The 22,499-nt window shown below is 38.2% G+C and overlaps 2 protein-coding genes across 2 annotated transcripts; one reads left to right on the top strand and one right to left on the bottom strand.

The window, feature by feature from the left end:
* Positions 1-1,046: 1,046 nt before the first annotated feature.
* On the top strand, positions 1,047-7,778 carry LOC146459935 (UDP-glucuronosyltransferase 2C1-like). The gene is made up of 5 exons (XM_085088737.1): positions 1,047-1,355; positions 3,222-3,789; positions 5,199-5,405; positions 6,169-6,457; positions 7,339-7,778. The coding sequence occupies exons 1-5, from the start codon at positions 1,191-1,193 to the stop codon at positions 7,619-7,621; spliced, it is 1,512 nt and encodes a 503-aa protein (XP_084944863.1). The 5' UTR covers positions 1,047-1,190; the 3' UTR covers positions 7,622-7,778.
* Positions 7,779-7,953: 175 nt separating this feature from the next.
* Positions 7,954-21,932, bottom strand: LOC146459934 (neural cell adhesion molecule 1-like). The gene is made up of 13 exons (XM_085088744.1): positions 21,843-21,932; positions 19,811-20,026; positions 18,191-18,355; positions 17,203-17,511; positions 16,071-16,244; positions 14,998-15,177; positions 14,089-14,304; positions 13,164-13,325; positions 12,101-12,391; positions 11,046-11,204; positions 10,216-10,456; positions 9,782-9,832; positions 7,954-9,131 (listed from the first exon to the last, which is right to left on the bottom strand). Exons 1-13 carry the CDS (start codon positions 21,901-21,903, stop codon positions 9,098-9,100), a joined length of 2,259 nt encoding a protein of 752 aa, XP_084944870.1. The 5' UTR covers positions 21,904-21,932; the 3' UTR covers positions 7,954-9,097.
* Positions 21,933-22,499: the final 567 nt, after the last annotated feature.

Below are 22,499 nucleotides of genomic sequence, written 5' to 3'. Positions count from 1 at the left end.
GTCAGAAAGATGGCGTGTTTTCATGACCATACCAAACCTCTCATCAAAATAAAAACGTACAAAGTCTATACATCGATTTCATGTTCATGTCATCGGATAGTGAGCTTGGACTGCCAGTGTCAGTTACAAAGTATTCCTTCGAAAAAAGAAATTCTACCACCGTCGTGACCGGGACTCGACTGATCTAAGCTATGACCTTTCGGGTTCGCTTCAAATTCTGTTCCGAGAATCTGTCCCTCGAAGTGTAATTTTTTCTCCTTGAACTCTCCAATTTCCACCGCCGTGTAAACTGTCGAGTACTTCTTAGAAGTCATTCTTTCGATTTACCACTTCAAAAAGGTTTGTTTTCTTTCTGAAAATGGCTTATAAAGTCTTCAAAATTTACCAATATGGCCGCCATTCTGACTGACTGATTGAATCTTTCAGGCCAGGACCTATAAATATGGTATGCCCGCAGATAATGGCTCTGATTGGGCCGTGTTTGCAACAGACAATTGGAACAATAGAAGACAAAAATATCCCTTTTAGGGAAGAAGAGAGTTTAATCCAGGTTTTAATGACGCCAGTTTATTAGTTTATTCATTATAATGTTTGAATGCGGTAAAGAAAAAAAAATACAGCGAAAAAAAGATACGCCACCGAAAGCTTGACTCCGTCTTCTCAAGGGCATCCCGCGTAATAAAAGGCAATGGTCATGAACCCTGACAAACTGCTTTGTTATTTATTTTTGTTAGCATTTTGACCTTGACCGTGCACAAACCACAATAGATTTTGAAATGAGTTAGAGCAACTGACCAATCGAGGCGTTCCTGTTAAGATATTCAACTGTCGACTGAACTGTGGTCATTGTGTAGTGTTGACTTCAAAACAAAGGATTGTGCACGGTCGGGGCCCTTCCAACAGAAATCGCAGCGTCATTTTATTGTTGTCATAGCAAGGTACTCATAACTAGTACGTCAATTAACTATGAGCAAACAGTGTCACGTACAAAAATGATTAGTCATGCAAAGCTTGTGATTAGCATATAAGCAGTGATCCTTTTTGGATAAAGTAATTACACAGCTTGGAAAATCCGAGATAAGACAGAGACGATTTACGTCCTTCTGCCGCAGGAAAAATACTTGAACTTTGGCAAAGCTCGATCGAACAGTACCTTTTGCTAAACCCCAGTTTAAACAACGATTCGGGTTATGGCATTACTTCGTTGTCTTACTTGCAGCCTAATATTACTATTGTTCACGATTCAGTCGCCGAGTTGTCTTGCGGCGAAATTTGTGCTGGTTCCCCTGTTTGGGCGAAGTCACTATCTTGTTCTTACGAGGTTAGGAAAAGAACTACTGGCTAGAGGACACGAGGTATTCATATTTTGTTATTTGTTATGTAGCTATACTTTGCGTGTAAAGCAGAGAATGCGCCGAGCACAGATTCCTCCTAGAAAGATCGGAGAGGTGTTTGCAGCTATCCCCGCAGGTTATCTTTCAAAATGCCGAGATAAACAGGTGAAAGACCGTTTTAATCAGGTCAATCCGGAAAATTTTCCTCTTTGACAAAACAAACGACAAATTAACTACAACTCTGACCTAAAATGGCTGATAATTATGTCAATCTGCTAACTTTGCACGGTTCTCAGGAAAATTAAACTGTTTAACCGCGGCACAAAACTGTACTGTACAAAACTCCACTGTACAACATTTGTCGAACTTACCTATAATTTTTCGCGCCCAAAGCTGCCGCTTTAAACCAGGTGCGATTTAAATATATTTCAGCTCAATATTTTGGCACGATTTATTAGTAAGGGTGACCCTAAAAGCCGGAACAGCGGAATGGCGGGAAATGACCCCATACCCTAACACAGGGTTAGGGTTACAGTTTATTTGGGGTGATTTTCCGCCGTTCCGTGTTTAAGGATTTGGGTTGATTTTCCGCCATTCCACCGTTCCACCTTGCCGGCTTTTAGGGTCACCGATTAGAAATGCTGCACGTTCACATCAATTCAAGTTCCAAACAAATTCGAAACCATTGCGATATCATGGCGATAAATGGCGCTGAAGTCACCCGTTGTATAGACTGCAACTTATTTTGCAAGCAAGTCTGTCAGTGAAATTCAAGCTCGGTTAACTGATGGCCTAACTGATGTCCTAAGCTGGCTTCATGCTAATTTTTTAATACTTAATCTTGAGAAAACGAAGATTATGCTTGTTGGTACCCATCAGAGGACCGCAGAGGCTGACGATCTAGTTATAGAAATCAACAACACGCGTTTAGAAAGGGTGAACAAGTTCAAGTACCTTGGGGTCCTCCTAGACAACACTCTATCTTGGAAGGACCACATAGAATATATTGGTAACAAGATCTCGTCAAGATTAGGTGTTCTGCGTCGAGCGCGTAAGGTTCTCCCCAAGCCAACTTGCCTAATGCTCTACAATACTATAGTTTTGCCATTATTTGATTACTGTTCGCCTGTCTGGGACAGTTGTGGGGCTGGAAGCAAAGATTACCTAGATAAGCTAAATAGACGTGCTGCATGCATTATTGAAGGTCGATCAGTCGGGGCTGAGGAATTAAAATCAACACTTGGTTGGCCCAACCTACAAGCGCGCAGAAATTATCTCAAATGCCTTTTAGTCCATAAATGTCTTCACGGAATAGCGCCTTCGTACTTACTTTCAGAGTTTAGGCACGCGCATCTTTACCATGACTATAACACCAGAAGCCGTGATTTGTTGCGCCCTCCCTTCGCAAAAACTGCTAAATATCAGGGGAGCTTCAGAATAAACGGTGCTCGAACTTATAACACCATCCCGAGAACCATTAGACAGGTAGTGGCGTTCAGTAAATTTAAAACCAAACTAAAGTACCACCTTAAGCAGTAACGCCCGCGGTACATGCTGCATTTATAACTTAATTATTTTTCTAGTTTTTTATTTGCTTTTTTTTTGTTTCAATGTTTTGTGTTTTGTCTTGTGCTGTGTCAGGGCTCCATTTAAACTAGCTCTGCTAAATTGGATGCCCCTGGATAAATATTGAATTAAATAAATAAATTAAATAAAAAAAAAAAAAATAAAACAAAAATTGGACCAACATCGCATGTGTAAACAAGCATACACGTCACGTGTATAGTCTTGAAATAAAAGCACATCGATGAACCCCGAGGTGCCACACGCCACCTTAAGCTTCAACAGAGAAAGCCAACTATTAAAACATGAATCTTTGATCCACAGGTTGTACTTTTTGTCGGTGATTGTAACCCATATGCCGCAAAAGACGCAAATATCAAATGGTTCAAGTGTTCTGAAGCAGTAAAAACATTGGATATGAAGAATCTGAATCATCTACCTCAAATGATGCATGACTATTGTGATGCAAAGTTCAGCGACAAAACCATTATGAACGAGGTCAAGACCGCTGACTTGGTCATCGGTGATGGCATGTACCAGTGCTCGTCTCTGATCGCAGACAAGTTCTCCATACCACACGTGACGGTGTTACAGAGCTCCCTTACGACAGCCACGGCGACTTTTCCGTATAACGTTGCATCGATTCCTTCCTACATTCCTCAGATCACCTCAAGAATGACAGACAACATGAATTTTTTTCAGAGAGCAGAGAACACATTACGGTGGCTGGTTAATACTATTACTTTCCCGCTCCATTTTAGGAACGCCTACTTGGATTTAAAGAAAAAGCACAACATAACAGAAGAAAAAAGTTTGGAGCAGACGTTTCAGAAAGTGGATCTTATTCTTGTTCAGAGCGAAGCATACGAATACCCTCGGCCGCTGTTGCCATGTAAGAAATATCATATCCCGGGCATTTGACCATGTTACGTATCCTGGGAATCGGGAATTTTATCTTTGCCTGGAAGGGGACGGGAATTCAACCACATTTATGCACCTTTCATCAGCCACCCCATAACAGGGGACCACGGACAATCGTTCGGTGCATAGTGCTTTGGGTTTGGAACGGAAAAACAGTTACAGTTTAACTAACCTTTAAGGCCAGTAAGTTAAAAAAAATTCATATCAACGCAACAGAAGTTCATGGGGATGTACCCTGAATACACTGTTATTTTCCCGACCAGCCTTTGTTTGCGTAAAGATAATTGCAATGTAATCTTAAAGAGCGTTTTCATTCACGTGACTACCGGCCATATTGGTTTAACTGAAACAAAAGAAAATATTTGCATAAAAATAGAGTTCAATATATTCCCAAAGGTTTAGTTTGGGACACCAACACGGCCGCCATTTGTTTTTGTTATGGGACACCAACATGGCCGCCGTGACGTCATGTGAAAACCGGCTCTATATTTGTTGTTTGTCGTGCAGTATTTTTTTCGCTTTTGTTTTTGATTGGGGGGGGGGGGGGGGTGGTAGGTGGTAGGAGGAGCAGCAGATCCACTCACTTACATGCAAATGTAAATACACCTCTCTGGCTTTACTAACGTGGTGGCTCGATTTGTTTTAAAAGATTGTTGTGTAAATAAGTGCTGGCTGTTGCTGGTCGCCATTTTGAAATAGTGACGAAGCTCCCGTGTCGTATGACGTCACATCGTTGACGAACTATCTATCCTCCAATTCTCATTGTCAGAGCTTTTGCTGGTCCAAAAATAAGTGGACGAATTAGGAATACAAGGGGCCATACATTATCTATGAAAGATTACTCTCTTTCTTTTCATCCTCTCTTTAGTCAAGGGAGGACTAGAAGATGCATTTGAACTTGAAGTTCTTAAGTAAAAAAGTAATAATTTATTAAATAACACACTTAATTTAAGAATTTGCGAACGGGACTTTAAGCGCGATGCTCAACGAGTTTGCCTACAAATTCTGAAGGTCTCTGAAGAGTCTCTTGGCCGAGACGAAACGCCGCGTCAGACTAGCCACGAACAATTCACAAGTATTTGACAATTTTTCAATTCTTTATTGTATAAACTTAATTTAAGTGTTAATTTATTTAGCACAGCTACTAATTGGGGGACACTTTCCAGGCGAATTTAAAATTGTTGGTTTTTGAGGAGAGGGGAAAGAACCTCTTGGAGCAAGGACGAGAACTAACTACAAACTCAACCCACATATGACTCCGAGTCCGCGAATTTAACCCGGGCCAAATGGGTGGGAGGCGAGTGCTTTTACCACTGCGCCAGCCCTGCCACCCACCGTGGCTTCATCATATATTAACTGTGCAACGCTCTTGTTTTCTAGACCATAAAATGGTTGGTCCACTTCTATCACGTCCAGCTAAACCACTTCCAGATGACCTAGAAGAGTTTGCCAGGGGAACCGGGGACGAGGGAGTCATACTTGTGTCTTTTGGATCCATTCTTGATGAAATAGACGATCAGATAATTGCTGCAATGGCAGCTGCGTTCTCCAGCTTGCCACAGCGAGTTATTTGGAAACTAAATACAGGTGCGTCTGGCAAAAATCCGTTTAGATCGACTTCTTGGTGATAGAAAATGGTGTTTGATGTCACGAAATTTCTAAAATCGTCCTTACTTTAATTCTCTCTATAGTTCTACAATTCTCTTTCAAGAACCCTTCAGCTCAGTATATAAATTTCAAAGTTTTTCAAGTATTTGATGCCGTGAATAAAGAAAATAGTACAGTGGAACCCCGGTTTACGACCACCTCGTTATTAGATCACTTTAAGTGCCCCGAACGAATTCCATTCATTTCCTTAGTGTTACAACCTCGTTTATCCGACCACTCCGATATTACAATCACATTTTCACGGCCCGAAGGCGGTCGTATGAACGGGATTCCACTTTGAACTACAGAATGTTACCCTTCTCTATGTTCTTTAGACATTTTGAGGAGACAGATGAAAAACATGCATGACTACTTACGAAAATAGCAACACGTTTTTTTGTTTTTAGTTTGCTTTGGTTTTTGTTTTTTCTTACCTGCATTCAATTGTCTCGAGTATATGTGTTACAGAAATACTTCTGAACCCTTCATGTAATGGGAATTCAACGCATGACCGTTCTTGCGGTTGATATAGTAACTACTGTGATTTTAGGAGTCTCTTGGCCTCCTAGGTTATTTACTTGGCTCATAGGTGCCAAATGTCCTGCGTGCTGCTAGGATAAGTTATTTCGATGGCATTAAATTGCAGAGGTAAACAAGATACCGATTATTTGTAGTAATTCATGGTTCTCTCTATTTAAAACAGAACTCAAAAGTTTGAAAGTTGGTAACAACGTCAAAGTTTCTTCATGGCTTCCACAGAACGACGTTCTCGGTCATCCCAAAACTCGTCTGTTCATTGGACACGCAGGGATGAATGGAATGCTAGAGGCAGGTTACCATGGAGTTCCTATGATCTGCGTGCCCTTCTTTGGAGACCAGTTTGAAAACTCCGTCGCTGCAAAGCATTTTGGGATAGCTGAAATTTTGTACAAAGAGCAAATCACGGAAAATAACTTAGTCAACGCTATAAACACTGTTCTGCACAATCCAAGGTAAGGTACTTACACAATCCATTGAAAAAGATGTTGTCTTAGGATGGCTCTACACTAAGGGCTTGAATAAGATAAGGTAACTCTAGTAACACTACTACTACTAGTGATAGAGTTACCTCAGCACTGTGGTTATGCCAAGCTCTGATGCCCCTAATACAGAGATATTTTGCGCGACTAAGCGGGAAAAGCAGATCTTAGTAAGGGCTATCGGAATCCAAAACGAAAATTGACCACACAATTATTTATAGAGATAATTAAAAAAAAATAATGATTCCAACATAATAATCGTGACATTACAGTTTTCCAGGTTGAAGTACAGTCCTAGGCTGTGCATGGTCAAAAGCTTTGAAAAACACCTTTGTGTTAAGACAATCAAAAAACATATACTGTCCATAAATTTAAAAGAAACATCATGGCTATTGCTCCAAAAATAAATCGGCACGCGATTCCATTAGATCGCACCAGTTTGACCATTAGTTCAAATAATCACCTTTAGGGGAAGCAGGGAGGATGCACCTGTGAGAGCACTCAGGCTCTCACCGCATTCTTGTCCCAGAGCCCCAACGGTTTCTTTTAAATTGTTGTACGATACAACCGCTGACCAAAAGATCGTTGGCTGTGGGAACGAGGATGGCTCCTACTAATGTGAACCTGCGTTGAAGCCGTGGACGCCATGTGTGGGTTAACTTAGTCATTGGTTCCAAGGTTTTTCCACTAAAATTTCTGTTGATATTTATTCATTTATTTATTTATTTGCATTTCACAACACATCTTCAGTGTTCTCTCCACTAGTTATACAAAACATGAACATGGCATTCACGGAAAAATCTGCAGATCCTAATGGATGATATATCTATGTATCTTCTTCTTAAAATTTTCAGTTATCAAGAGTCAGCTGCTCGAATTTCCAAGTCTATTAGACTGCATCCTCGCACCCCTATACAGCAGGCTGCTGACTGGGTGGAGTACACGCAGGCTCAAGGTGGCTTAGCGCACCTCAGACCGCGAGGACTGGATCTTCCATTCTATCAACTTTACCTCTTAGATGTCATATCCGTGGCCATTTTGCTGTTGATGTGTTGTTTTGCAGCTGTTTATCTCTTGATTAAATATTTCTACCGAAGGTGCTTTACGAAAAAGCTAAACAAAGAAAAAACGCACTAGGGTTTGCATCGGAACTACACTACACTTTGTTGTCTTCCTTTAGCGCTATAATTGGTATTGCTTGATATTCATAATCGTAATCTGGCTAAGACATGATACATGTAAATGAAATAGCGATGATGGCGGGAGTGGAGGGGAGCTAGAGTATGCCGCTGTTTTAAACATAAAGCTCAAATTTCTCTTACTATTTTACCGCCCAAAACAGGAAACTGGGGATAGTAAAACTGTACCGTCAATAATTGCGGTCATTCTATTCCTTAGCTGTTTCATTTCGAGTATTGACCTTTTATTACAAGAATATTTTTAAAATAAAAAAGACTTTGTCTCGTTAAACAGCCCTTTTACCTACAGCTATCGACCGTTACAACCACATAAAAAATTCCATGACTTCTCACAATTATCAATTTCTGTTCAACAATCTTGTTGTAACAAGAAATAAGTGCAAAGACAACATATGACGGCCAAATGCAACGACCACATATATTTATAAAATATACTCCCTACATTTAGGAGTTGCTCATAAAGCAATTGATTTAGGCTTATACTTGTCCTTTTTTAGGAAGAGAAATATACATAAAATGTTGGTCGATTTTAGCAAGTACTACGGTTTCCTCAAAAGGAAGCTTTCGGAAATTAGGTAAAATTCAAAGTGCAATAATTGCAAACGTCTGTTGATAGCCAGTACAACATTTATTCTTAACTGTTATAAAACTTTTACTTTCAACAAAAAACTCCAAATATGATGCAATACTCATTTGAAAAACCCTGGTAGACACCGGCTTTTCAAACATTTTTCCTTAAAAAAAAGCTTCTACAAAATTATTTTTCCAACATTTTGTTATCAATGTAACTTAGGGATTAAAATTTATTAATTAATATGTAAATTTCAAATAGAATAGACTAAGTTTATTTTATTCCTGGTGTCTTGTAAACAGGGTAATCATGGCTACAGATCTGGATTTGGTGATCACACTGCCTTAATATGCAAATTTATTCTATCTCTAGTACACGCGGTGTGATTGGTCAATTTTGCCGGCCGTTTTTTACTGTATGCGCCTTTAAATTTAAAAGTTGTTCCTATCCCGCGTGCCCGATTAACCTCAAAGATATAATAAATATCTTAAGAATGAATGAATTATCTTAACCTCGTTTTCTCGGTCCGTACTGTAAGTTACGGATCCTCGTTTTTTTGCTGTTGATTTATGGCCCAAGCGCGAAGCGCGCGTGTCATAAATCAACGGGAAAAAACTCGGTCCGTAACTTAGACTACGGACCTCGAACTGGCTTAGTAAGATGTATATGTATTCTCCGGTTCAGTAATTCTGGTTTTGAGTTAATTTTAATGAGCATTATTGTCTCATTACCATTATCATCAGCATAAGCATGAGGCAAAAGCAAATTTCACACTACAAGCATCGTGATGTTTAACTAATAAGACATCAGCCGCGCCACTGTCTTTTCTGCTTCATCTTGAGGTCACAGCTCGTTTCTTCCATAGATCGCAATCATGCTAAAAGGCAAGAAATAGAGAAACACGATAAACTACTAGTAAGGTTGCTTTCAGAGTTTTCAAGAGCAAGAAAATATATAAATCATAATGTTACAACCGAGCGGGTTGTTTATAGCAATGTAGAAAAAAGGAATTTCAACTCAATACTACTAAAGACTCAAGCCCCCTTTAAAAACGGGTAATAAAAAAACTATTTTGAGGACTAATTTGGCTCTCCTCGATAAGGGCCAAAACAGCCTACTCGCAAGGGCTGAAATGTACCTAAAGGCTTAAATGAGTCCCATAGTGGGCCTAAATGATCTTTCGTAGCCATTTCTCCCTAAACTATGAAATGGCCCTCGGGGGGTGGGGTCGTGAATCAGCCCCTAGGTCACCAGAGCTAAATTCATTTGGCAATTTGGGTCTAAAAACAAATTTGAAATTCACAGTACACTTTAACCCGTTTATCATATAGACGGGAGTGATTAACTGGAAAATATACGACTGTAAAATTCATACGAGACTGCATCCGGGACCCGAGTAGCGTATTTTCCATATCCTTACTAGTGAGGATATTGATGACGTCATTTCCCGCTTTTCACGTTTGTTTGTGCAAATGGCAAGCAAAAAACTAGGTTGTTCACAGAAAATATGGGATCAAGTTAACTTACCTCAGAACTAACATCGCAAACAGATAACCTTTGTATATTTTGCATGTTGGACTATGGTAAAGAAAAATATTAATAATTAGTTCGAATCTCTCAAACAAGTAATCTTTATGAAAAGATGTTCCCAGATGGCTGTCTCTCATCCCTGTTCTGGGCTGAACAAAATAAAAAAGTAAGACTTAGAAACATTAAATTACTGGGAGTTTGTTCATTTCATTGGCATTTTATAGCAATAAAAAAAACCTTTGAATAACGCCATGGTGATCTAGGGAAAAACTGGTGCTCACGAATTTGAGCTAAACGCTTTAGAGAGGCATAATTTATGTAATTTTGAGAACAGTTAGTAATCCCTTAACAAATGATTTGTTTTGGAGTAAGTTATTGTTAGTAGACAAACACATGTACATACATCTACAGAAAGAAACAAAAGTTTTTACCAAAAGCCTGTGAAACTTTTAAAGTCTGGATTGGGTTGTAAACCACCTTTCTTCTGACCGGTTGGGGATACCACGAGCGAAAAGCGCTGACACTCGTCGAATACCCGATGCCAATCTGATGAACAGTTGGAAGGGAGGCAACAGTAGTAACTTCCGTCACTGTACTGTAGATTAGATATCGTCAGCACATAAGGGTCGTAAATTCCGCGGCGCTTAATGTGGTATCTTCCATCTGATCCATCTGCATGTTAAATAAAACGGCGTTTATATAGCTTATGATATTCAGGAATCCGAGCATTTCTTTTTTAAACTACTACACAACACTCTGATGTCGCATTTGTTACACAACGATACCCAGTACACGTGAACTTTCGTGCAATTTATCTCGCGGCCTTGCGATGTAAATCGAAAGTGTACTTTGTTCCAACCTTCACATAACTTGGTGGCAATTTATGAAAAATTGTGGCCTATCACAGAAAACACGCACAAGTCGCGCTAAAATTGCGTTAAAGACTCCGCAAGTTTATACTTGCCATTCTTATCGCAATTTTGGGCGTGACAAAATCGCGAACGGGCCTTGTGATAACAATGTGGCATTATAGGAGCTTAAACGATTAAGCACAAATACTGTTTTTGTTATCATGAAAAGGCTTTATACCCTGACACTTGAAAAAATTCTTCTATCAGTTACTTCGTTCATTCATTCACTAGGAAATATCAGTCTTTGTAACGAATGTGGACAAAATATTTTATTCTTAATCCACTCAATTCAACAAAATTAATACAAATATTTCCACCTCACAATATGAATTTAGGTATGCAGCCCTTACCAATGCAAGTTGGCGGATATATGGCATCTCCATCAATCTTCGACACCTTCCATTCAACCTCCAACGGAAATCCTCTGGCCCCACACACAAATGAAACACTGTCTCCTTTTCTCTTTATAAAATAAAGGTCCTTTTTGGGTTTCTCAAACCACGGGGCAACTAAGGAAAGAGTCAAAGTTAATGTTTAAAAGTCCTCTTAATTGGAAAACCATTTATCACTTGATAAATTTGTGTCGGGAGTGGGGCAGATTCTGCCTGACGCTACTTAAACCTAAATAGCTTTTTTAATATTTAAGCAAACACCTTGACATTTCACGACATTTTACAAAATTTATCCGGCAAACATTTGATGCAGTCGGTTAGTGTTGATTGATTTTGATGCTTCCATGGAAACAGATTTTTGACAGACAGTTTTTTCCAGAAAATAGAAAAATCTTTTTTAAAATGAAGGAAAGCCATTTTTCTTCTCGTAACTTTTATATTTTTAGTTCGTATTAGTGTTCCTTTATTGGTTTCAATGCTACAATTCGTTCAATTTCGGCGCTATTCTGAAGTTTTGGGAAAACCCAGAAATCCAAGATGGCGGATCAAAGATCACCGCCATTTGGTAATCATGACCTAACTATTACGTCATGTGGCGTCATCACCTCGCATTCCCAACCTCAAGGGAGACACCATTGGAATCTATATCTATCCTCCAAGTCTCACTGTCATAGCTTTTATAGTTGCGAAGATATGGAGGGGGGTCCGCCCCAGAAGACCAAACAAACCCTGTCTGAGGTCTGAACGAGATCAAATTGATCACTGATAACGCTAAATTTTAATTTAGGTGATTGAAAATTGTTTCTTCTAGTTTATTTTATCAGGTCACATATATTAATATTGGGGTGCTTGATAACCTGGCCTTTGAGTGAGAGCGAGGCTCACCTCAACTTGTGTTCTATGGAATTTCGGGCTCATAGGAAACTTTCCCCCGAGTTATTAGCTTGCCGCCACAACTGTTGGTTAAGCTTAATTCCTAAAAAAACTTAAACGGTTTTATGATGTCAAATTACCTCTCAACACAGTTGAATCTGACACGTGATATCCTTTGACATTGCGTAGCAGCACTTCAAGGAGACAACTGTACACGCCTCCGTCTCGAACACTAACTTTTTTGATAACTAGAGGCTCGCTTGGATCAGGATTTTCCACACTTTGTTTTAATACGCCATCTTTGAACCACGATATTCGCTTCCGCTTTGTCCTAGGTGATAGGCCTTTAGTCACGTTGCAATGAATTGTTATGCCAACGTCATGTTCAACAATCATGGGTTTAGTGACAGATACGATGGGAATGTCTACCTCTGAAAACAAATTAAACGAACGCCAAACTTCAGTTTTCAGATACAATATTAACGAGACTGCTATTGAGGGCAATTAGTCCGTCTTAGCCAAACTTTTTTGTCTCTGGCGCACTGAGACCGTGGGGTAGGGACAATAGTCAATTAGAGGATAGATGATGATGATGATTACTTCCCTTAAATACTGTAATATTGACCTCCATCATCACCCTTTACTAACTCCCGCTGAGCTGTTCCCATTGTTTTAAAGGAGCAATGTCACGGAGATTTCTCTGTGTTTTTGTCGAAACTGCTCAAACATTTTACATGCAAGGTACCTTTAGAGCACTGAGAATAAAATATTAAGTGATTTTTCCTGGGAAGAACAAACTTTAGGATCTTGGCATGTATGTTTTAAATTATTAATTTTATATTGTTTTTTAAGTTTATGCTATGTTTATCTTTGTCATACCATTTTATCGTTGCGGTTTCTTAACCGAAGAAGTGATTTTGCGAGCGCTTTTGTGCATAAACAGTACACGAAATCATCAAATGTTATATTAAAAGGCGTTTTTATTCTATTTGACGTGTATCTGTGCATTCTGTATTTGGCAGTAACTTTGTAATTCCCCAGGTTCGACTGTAGGATGTCAAGGTATGCTGCAATGCTAATTTGGGACACTAGAGACCAACTGAAAGAATATTACAAACTGAACGTTTGACATGGATGTCAGCCAGAAAACAAACTAAGTAAACATTATAAAATTGGATTCAATTTGCACTTCAGAGTACTTACTACTTATGACATTGATGCTAAACCCGTGTATCCTTGCTTTGTAGTCACCGACTGCAAAAGCGTGACACTCGTACCTTCCCAGTGGACCAAATTGGCTATCATCTTCCCATGTTACGTTCCGAATGTGCAAAGTAACAGAGAGTTTCTTCAGTTGCTTGCCACCTGCAGAAAGTCATTGAACATGTACTCTCAGCTAATTATCACGTTACTTTGTTACATGCTATTTTTCACTCGTTTAAAAGAGTTTAAAAGTGTCACTGCTAAACAGTTTATAGGATCCATAAAGTAACTATTCAAGGACGGCTAAATGTGATGTGACGCAAAACAGGTTTTAACCCAAGTGTTGCATTAAATCTACAGTGGAACCCCGTACGTTAATACGACCACCTTCGGGCCGCGAAAATGCGGTCGTAATAACGGGGTGGTCGGATTAACGAGGTTGTAATACTAAGACATGGTTCCACAGTATCAAGACCGGGCTTTTTCCTCTCTTCTAGTGCCGGGGGAAATGATTTCTATTCAAGCGGGAAAAGGGGGAAAGTGCAATCAATCAAATGACTTTGACCACAACTGACCACAAATCTTTGTGGTTGTTTCCAGAATCTAAAGTTTCAGTAATTATCCTATTTTGACATTTGAGTGTTTTAAATGGCTTATTTTAGCGTTTGCAATGTTCTGTCGTTTTGGGGCTTTATTTCTGGTTTTTATCATCTTTAGTTAATTATAAGGGTTTCAAGAGATTTAAAATCTGCGATGCAGGCAGTTGAGAAATTATGACGTCAAACAGTCTCCCCATGAGATCTCATATCTCATTTTGTTGACCTCAAAGACAACAGTTGACGTAACATACGCCATTCAAGCCGGGGAGTAGTGTTTTTATAGCTTTTCTTTTGGTGATTGTTATTCTTGAAAATAAAGCACCTACCTTGATCTACCACCTCCATTCGATGTGTAAAGTATAAGTTGTCGTTCTCCGTTAGCACTATGTAGGCACCAAATCTCGTTTTCCTCATGAAGTGTATTCTTTCAGGGATGTTTTGTCCCGATGAATCAAAAGCCACACAGGTAACTTGGGCTGAAGTGAACTCATTTGGGTAGATGCTCTGAGGAAATGGCTGAACGATCCTAAAGTTACCCAAAGCTGAAAGGAGTAAACGAAATATCACGTAAATTAAGTTAATCACATTCCGCACGAAAAGAAGAAATTGGCGTAGTTTATTTGTGATCAGGCCGGATCTTATTTTCGAACACTGCAAGGCTAACATTCTAAACAATTATTAACAACAAAAGAGTGCTACAGCTAGAAAGTGAACAACACTTCGGAAAGTTACTGTTTTTTTTAACAGAAATTCTAAAGTATAAAGAATATATAAAATTTTGCTTTATGCAAATATATACGGCGTGAGAAGCAACACCTTTACACTACATTAAAACTGGCCTTCTGGCGAACAACATTTTAGAATTATGACTTTTCTATCAAACTTTATTGGGCAATACACACAGATACGAATGATACAGATAATTTTATAATAAAGCATTAAAAAGGTTGCCCAAAATGGGAAGGGCACGAACGTCAACATGAATTTCACGTTTGCAGTTTCTCACATCAAATCCCATTGTCGACCTCAACGGGAGCATCTTTTGATTTGGCATTTATCCTCTAAGATTAAGTGTTTAGCATTTATCGAGTTATGGACAGCGGATTCCGCATTAGCCCCACACACCCATCACCACCCCCAATAAAAAGTCGGAAATAAAACCCGATCTAGATTAGGTACCAAAGGTGAGTGCGACGATTAGATGGAGATCACATAGCCAAAGGAATAATTCTAACCGTTAACTTGGAGAGTAAAGCTCTGGCACTGGTCTCCGCTCGAAAAAGATGACGAGCAGTTGGTAGGAAGGCAACAGAAATAAAATCCGTTATCACTGTACTTGAGTCTAGATACCGTCAGCATATAATAGTTGTAAACTCCGCTTCGTTGTATGTGATACTTTCCATCTGCTGTTTGATCTGTTAAAATAAGCAAATTAACGGTTTTGACTTTTTTTCTATGATTGCAATTTAGACGTGAATTGGCATTTTAAGTTACTGTCCATGTCTCTAGCTGTACTTTTTGATACTTTTTCGTTGAGATACATGTATATATGTTATTATTTTTTTTTTTGGAAACTGATATAGTTGAAGTTAATAGTATAAAACACAGCAGTTCTAATGTTGCAATTGATACAATAGGTTGTGAAGTTATTCTTCTTATTATTATTATTCATTTATTTATTTATTTAATTTTTTGGCCTCGTCAAAGTTGCAAGGAAAACTTCACTCCAGTCAAATTGGAATGGAATGATACCATTTGTTATTTTCAAAAGGATTAATTTCCATTTAAGATGGTTTGTGTCTTTCTTATACAGAGTTTAATCCAGAACAGATCTCAACTTTGTAGAGCCCTAACAATAGAAACCTAATCTATGTATTTTATTTTGCCCTGATTCTCCAAGGAATGATGCAAATCTGATTTGGTCGCACTGAGCGGCGAACAGTCAAAACCCTTTACAGCCGACCCTGAAACTATTGTACATCAGTTCAGCCCTTAAAATTAAAACTATTTTAGCTCTAATTTAAGACAGCCAGTTGAGCCCCAAAATAAAAATTTTGTTTTACTTGCCAAAACTACCCCAGTTTTGGAGCTAAAACGAAATATTTTAAACTAACAGTGTTGGGTACGTTCACAATTATTTTTTTAGCTAAATGCCATAACACATAAAAAACAATCCATCTATCTTTCACTCGTTCTTTCACTCGTTAGAAACAACAACCTTTAAATATGCATTTCGGCCAAAAAAAATCCTAAATTCACTGATTATGTAAACAAAATTCGTTCAAAAAATGATTGTATTAAAGTTTACCGCCCTTACTTATGCAAGTCGGTGGGAACACCATGTCGCCCTCAACAATCTTCGACACCTTCCATTCAATCTCCAACGGAAATCCTTGGGCCCCACACACAAATGTAACGCTGTCTCCTACACTCTTGTTCATGAACCTAAGATCCCTCTCTGGTTCATCAAACCATGGAGCAACTTTGGAAAGAAAAAAAAAACAAACGTTGACTCTTTCATCAATACAAACGGATTATTTGCAAAAAAAATGTGCCAAAGCTTATAAGGTGATCGTTTTTTAATCATACGAGGTTTTACAGTCTAACGAAGTGAAGCGTACCCCTCAAGATTACGTTGATGAATTGATTATTTGAATATTGAACCCACTAGTCGTTTCAAAAATACAATAATGAATTGATTATTTTTAATTTTGAACCCGTTAGCCGTATTCTTGGAACAACTAACAAGTTCAATGTTCGAATAATCAATTCATTATTGCGTTCTTGAAACGACTAGCGAGTTCAATATTCAAATAATCAATTCATAATGTAATCTTGAGGGGTCGCTTCTCCTGGTTTGACTGTAACGTGATCTTGATTATCAGGGATAAACGTCCAATTTCAATATTGGCAACGGGCATATAAATTTTCTATTAATCCCATTTATCATCTAGCATGAGTTTCTTTCTACATCAAATTTATTAACTTCCCCCCTTTATTTAGATACCTTTCAGGAGCAAAAATAGGCGTTAGCAAGATTCTCCCGCCGCCGCCAAAAAAAAATATCCTGGGGGTTTACATTTGGAAGAACTTATTATCCGAGGGTATTTAACATCTGAGATTTGGTGGTTTATGTTTTTAGTGTCTAATATTCGAAATTTTATGTTCATTTGTTGTATAAAAGGATTCGGTTACAATAACAGATTCCTTCCCAGTTCCCAAGGACTCTAAACCTAGTTCTGTCTACCTCCAAGGGAATTTCCGGGAATTTGTTTTTTTATTTCATTGGTGTGTTCTGAGAATGTTCACGAAAGCGGAAAAGTCTGGAATTCCACAAATGTCACTAGGGTGTATATCATTATGAGAGGAGGAGGGGGTGTTGGATTATGTGAGTTCTCGAAAAGCATAAACTGTTACATCCCTCAACCTTGGTCACTCACTTCTAATCACTGTGGTATCTGACACGTTATATTGCTTGGTATTGCGCAGTAGCACTTGAAGAAGACAGGTGTAATTGCCACCATCTCTGACACCAGCGTATCTTATAACCAAAGGTCCCAAAGAATTCTCAGGATTACTCGAGTCAGGGTTTCGCACACTTTGTTTTAATCTGTCATCTTTAAACCACGAAATTCTTTCCAGAGTGGCTGAAGAGTATTGAGCTTTAGTCAAGTTGCAGACGATTGTAAAGTCAGCACCCCTTTGCAGAATTGTGGGCTTAGAGACAGATACTTTTGGAAGTTCTCCCCCTGAAAGCGAATTACAATGCACACGAACTTTAAGATGCATTCTCATACAGTTTATTTCATCAGGCATAAGAGATGTGTATCTCTAAAACAAATGGACAATAAGACACTAACATCTTCACTCTTCAATTATACAAAGACCTTTAGAAGACTAAGTTTTTGACGTTGAGCGTGAATAGCTGCCAGAAAATAAGACGAAAATCTGAGTAATACACTAAAACAGAAAAATAAAAATAAAAATGAGATTAATTGTCTGGCACCTTTGACGGGAAAATAACGTCACAAACTAGACGAAGAACAGTGGATTCATTACTACATATCATGGGATAGCTGATAATGATTTCTTTTATATTGGACTTACTTACTGATAAGATCTCAAAACCTTTTTAATTATGCGAAACCATTTAAAAGACATAACACTTAGAAAATTTGATTAATCTGCTATGATGTGCCGCTTTTAGTAACAAAAGGAGTAAACAAACCGCATGATTTCCATAATGCTGACTAAAAATACTTGAAATCGCACCAGCTTAGAGAAGTCATTTTTTTTGTTGCTGTTGTTGTTGTTGTTTTGTCCATCAAATTTAAAACTGCCAAACTCTTAATCAAGGCTTTTGAAGTCTCATCTTCCCGCCGTGTTGGGTTAGCTTTGATTTCCATTTATATTAATTAGACCACTTACAATAAATGACATTGACGTCAAAGCTACGCTTCTGTACTTCTGCAGAATCATTCACTGCAAACGCGTGACACTCGTACAATCCCAGTGGACCACGAAGGCTATCATCTGCCACTGTTATGTTGCGAATGTGCAATGTAACAAAGAGCTTCTTCAATATCTTGCCACCTGTAAATGTTTCATTCGCATATTAGTTTTGAAATGCCAGAAGGCTCTTCGCACTGAACCTAATTTTATGAAGAGAGGTTGATTCTCTTATCATCTTTCGGAATATTGCTCCATTGATGTTTTCACCACAATTGTTTCTAATCTCGCAATCTGATTGGCCAATTTCCCGTTGTCGATAAGAGTGTCAACCTGTCAGCGTTCCTTCACGCCACATCATGCTTATCTCCGGTCATGCAAACGAGCAAAGCATTTAAAGTTATAACTCCAGAACAACTGTAAACCAGTTGAAGAACTGCTCCAATATCCTCTCAAATACTCTAGTCAGTAAACAAGCGAGTTCAGCAGTCGTTCCAGTGACGTCAGCTTCGAGTTCGATTTCCCGCTGACTCTGCCACAAACGCCAGCGCTATGGCCTTCCCAAATGGCTTTTTCCATGGCTGTACCATTGCAAATGCCAATGTGTATGTTTTGCCGCAGAGTCATTATAATTCTGCTTGAATATTTGCAGTACAGTAAAAGTTGTATTTCTATGCATGAACGTTGAACTGCGTAGTCGTTTTGCTCGATTCAGAATTGTTATGATAGTTTTCTCTTGTTGTAATTAACCAATCAGAAACGCTCATTTTGGGATGTAAACCAATCAGATTGCGAGATAGTTATAGACAACGCTTGTTCTTTCCCTGTGTCACGTTGATATTGTGGTAAAAAAAAAAATCGAATGTGGTTTAGCGTTGGCTGCACTCTTATCTACAGCGATATTCGTCATCACAGTGGTCAAAATTTGTTGTGGAGTCCAAAACATTTTCACCACTATGATGACAAATATCGTTGTCGATAAGAGTGCAGACAACGCTAAACCACATTCAATTTGTTAAATATCTACAAGTATCATATGGAAAACTTTTTCTATTTTTTTTTACCTTACTGAGAGAAATCTATTGAGGGGAAACTTGTCAAGTTCCCTACAAACATTTTTATTTTGATGACTTTTGATATTCTTACTTTGGTTGTTTGTTCGTTTTCTGGTTCAATGCAGCTTAGAATGCATTAAATCAAATTTTACTGGACATGTAAAGTGAAGAAATACTGGGAATCCAACAAGAATAGACCCTATGCAAAAATGGTTGCCATTTAAATACATTCAAATTTCCCTCACTAACCACGTTCTTGAGTCCAAATATCAAATAAACATTTCACCGTGAACGAGGCTAGTGAGGCTAATATAAATTCAGAGGAAAGAATATCAAAACGGAGCCAATTTTTTGACTAGGGTCTAGATTATAAGGAGTAAAAGAACTAGCGAGTCATGGCCAGTCACCAACGAAACCAATATTACAGTTTTTCAAGTGAAATAAACTCGAACAAAAATCAGATACATCGTTTATTTTTTATCGACCGATCGCAAATTTAAACTGTCCAATACTGAGTTTCATTTTATAAAAACTTTTTACCTACCTTGGTCTACCTCCTCCGTTCGGTTGCTAAAGTACAAATTCTCATTCTCTGTTAGTTTTTTATATATATCAAAGTTACTTTTTCTCATAAACTGTATTCTGTCGGGAGTCTTTACTCCGGTTGGATCAAAAGCCACACATGTAACCTCGGCTGAACTGAACTTTACTGCATAGATATCTTCAGGAAAGGGTTCCACAAATCCAAAATTATCCTGAGCTGAAAGTAGGAAACAAAGTTAATATGTTTATTAATGGAGTTAATTACCACAAGAAAAAACTTGCAAAGATTACAGCAAATAGTATCTTCAAGCAATCTCTTCCAGATAAAATAAGGCTAACAAATTTTCATGCAGTCATAAAATTAATAATATTGATCAGTACGCGCACTAAAAAACTGACCAGCATGTCAGGAATTTACTCTTTATATGTGCTTTAGAATTTACGGTCATTTTGCTCTGACAGGCAAACTCCCCACTGAGCAGCTGCAAACTCAAAAGACAGCCCGGCGGGCAGAGTTGTAAATGTTCTCGTTTACCCAAATTCCACTTTTTAACACAACCCTATGGAAACCTACGTTTTCGTCTTCTTAAACCTAACTCCCGACTGGTGTCAGTTAATGAGCAGTATTCAATAATTTATTATATATTGTAGAAAGTGGTCTGAGGTCAGCAATTAAATTTACCTTCACAAAGACGTGAACCTTCCACTAGCGAGAAGTAAAAAGAAACAGCAAGGAAAACAAAACAAATAATTAAAAACTACCTTTCAAACTCCAAAACAAATAACAATATTCAACAACTAGAAATTCCTTACACAAACGCTATACTGCTTAAGCCAGCCTCAGTAAAAGCCAAACCGATTACAAAACACACAGAAAATTGAACAAGAATGAACAGAAAACAATACAGTTATCGTTCTACGTCTTTCTTGCAGCCTATCAGCTGATCATTTAGTTTTCTACCACACCACACATATCATAAGTAATTTAGCTCGATATTCGTCAGTAGAATCTGCTTAGTCAGTTCATTTTTTCATATATAATGACAAATGAATTTTTCAACGAAACTTTAAGGTCCGCATTTGTATAAGTTATTACGGCATCATCTTCTCAAATTTAAATGCTTCATCGCCGTCCATGAGAAGAACGGTAAAAGACTCCATACCGGCAAATCGTGTCTACAATAATAAAATCTATAAAGACAATTCCAAATTTTATCTGAGGGTCTGAAAACATTTACCCTGCTTTCTGGCAAGTCGTTAAGCATGTACGAGGTCGTTCGCGTCTTGTATTTCGCGTAGTCGGCTTGTTTACTTTGCCGGGGAAGTAGAAAGAAGGACTTCAAAATTGAACAGTTTATTTACTGTTCTGCGTATTTTGAGCCTCCCAGTTTCTTGATGTTTACCTAATAAGAGGGAGCTTTCGACAAGTTGAATGGTATGGAGCCATTATTGAGGGGAATTTAATTTTACTGAACTCAGTTGCGCGTGTGCTGCATGTGAGCATGCTTGTCTGCCATAAATTAATTAAATGTTTCGTTTTGACAAGGTTACAATATCAGAGAGACAAATTTAAAACAAAAGCATTTCCTTTTGCCTATCTTTCCTTATCCTGCAACAGCAATGACATTATGACCGCAACAGAAATATAGCTTTATGGTAGTGACGACAGCCGTAAAAGAAATTTTCATGTTGCAGTTCACAGCGATAAAATTTGCATTCGGTTGGCGAAAACTTGTTTTCGCATTACAATGACCTGCTCTTTTCAGAGGAAAGCAAAAGTAAATCATACGTATATACAATCTTACGACCACTTCCAACCGTTTTTTTTTTTTTAGCTAATCCGGAAGATTTATAACATTTAAAACCTCGAAGTGTCATTGAGTCAGCAAGTTTTGCTGTTCTTTCTTTGCTTCGCTCTGTTGATTCCATTACAAAATTCTTGAGACATCGTTGTGTTTGCGTTTGAAAAGCAAGCTTTCTTAACAGCCAATCAATAAACACTCAAAAGCAATGCCGTTGCATTGATCCCCTACCTTGGATCTTTTCTATCAGGCAAAGCACCAGACACAGCAGCAGGTTTCTATTGGTGACCATCTTGTTAACAGCCAACCTTACTTACTTACCCTTAATTGCGAAAAACAATGTCATAATAATCACGTACGCTAGTTTAAGCACGAAACCATTTGATAAATTGTTAAGATCCATTGATTTATTTATTTCCTTTCTGGGCCGTTGTTAGGGACGATTGTAATTTGTCATTGGAGAGGTATTTCATCCGTAAACCACGGTATGACGTCATTAGGCTCACAATCAAGATCGCCTGATCAGTGACTAGCTAAACAGAAAGTCTATCCTCTCTGCCGTCCAAGCTTACGTGTTTACACTTGTTTGCATTTGAGCATAAAAGTTTACTTGCTTTTGTTAATTTTTGTGATTGTAAATGCCAACCAATTGACTTAAGTAAACGCCATCTGGAAAATTTTCCAGGTGAAACTTTGAATTTCGATTCGGCGGTGCAGCCATTGTTAAGCTTGGTAACCATGGAAAAGATAAAGATTAAATCAGACCAATTGTTATTTCATGATATTTCATGACACATCCGGGTTTTAGACACTATTGCAAAAAATGACTGACATTTTAATACTATTATTATTATTATTATTATTATTATTATTATTATTATTATTACT

The sequence above is a fragment of the Pavona decussata genome, unplaced genomic scaffold (genome assembly GCF_977016875.1).
Source record: "Pavona decussata unplaced genomic scaffold, jaPavDecu1.1 SCAFFOLD_215, whole genome shotgun sequence".
In the NCBI taxonomy this organism is placed as follows: Eukaryota; Metazoa; Cnidaria; class Anthozoa; order Scleractinia; family Agariciidae; genus Pavona; species Pavona decussata.
The sequence above is the reverse complement of the archived record's forward strand: the minus strand, read 5'-3'. Positions and strand labels throughout refer to the sequence as shown.

Coding starts and splice junctions, on each gene's coding strand:
- LOC146459934 (XM_085088744.1), bottom strand. CDS start 21,903: ATGGTCACCAATAGAAACCTGCTGCTGTGTCTGGTGCTTTGCCTGATA. Junction 20,027..21,842: donor CCTGATAGAAAAGATCCAAG/GTAGGGGATCAA, acceptor TCCTACTTTCAG/CTCAGGATAATTTTGGATTT. Junction 9,833..10,215: donor AAAAGTTTCACAGGCTTTTG/GTAAAAACTTTT, acceptor TCTTTACCATAG/TCCAACATGCAAAATATACA.
- LOC146459935 (XM_085088737.1), top strand. CDS start 1,191: ATGGCATTACTTCGTTGTCTTACTTGCAGCCTAATATTACTATTGTTC. Junction 3,790..5,198: donor CCCTCGGCCGCTGTTGCCAT/GTAAGAAATATC, acceptor CTTGTTTTCTAG/ACCATAAAATGGTTGGTCCA. Junction 6,458..7,338: donor ACTGTTCTGCACAATCCAAG/GTAAGGTACTTA, acceptor TAAAATTTTCAG/TTATCAAGAGTCAGCTGCTC.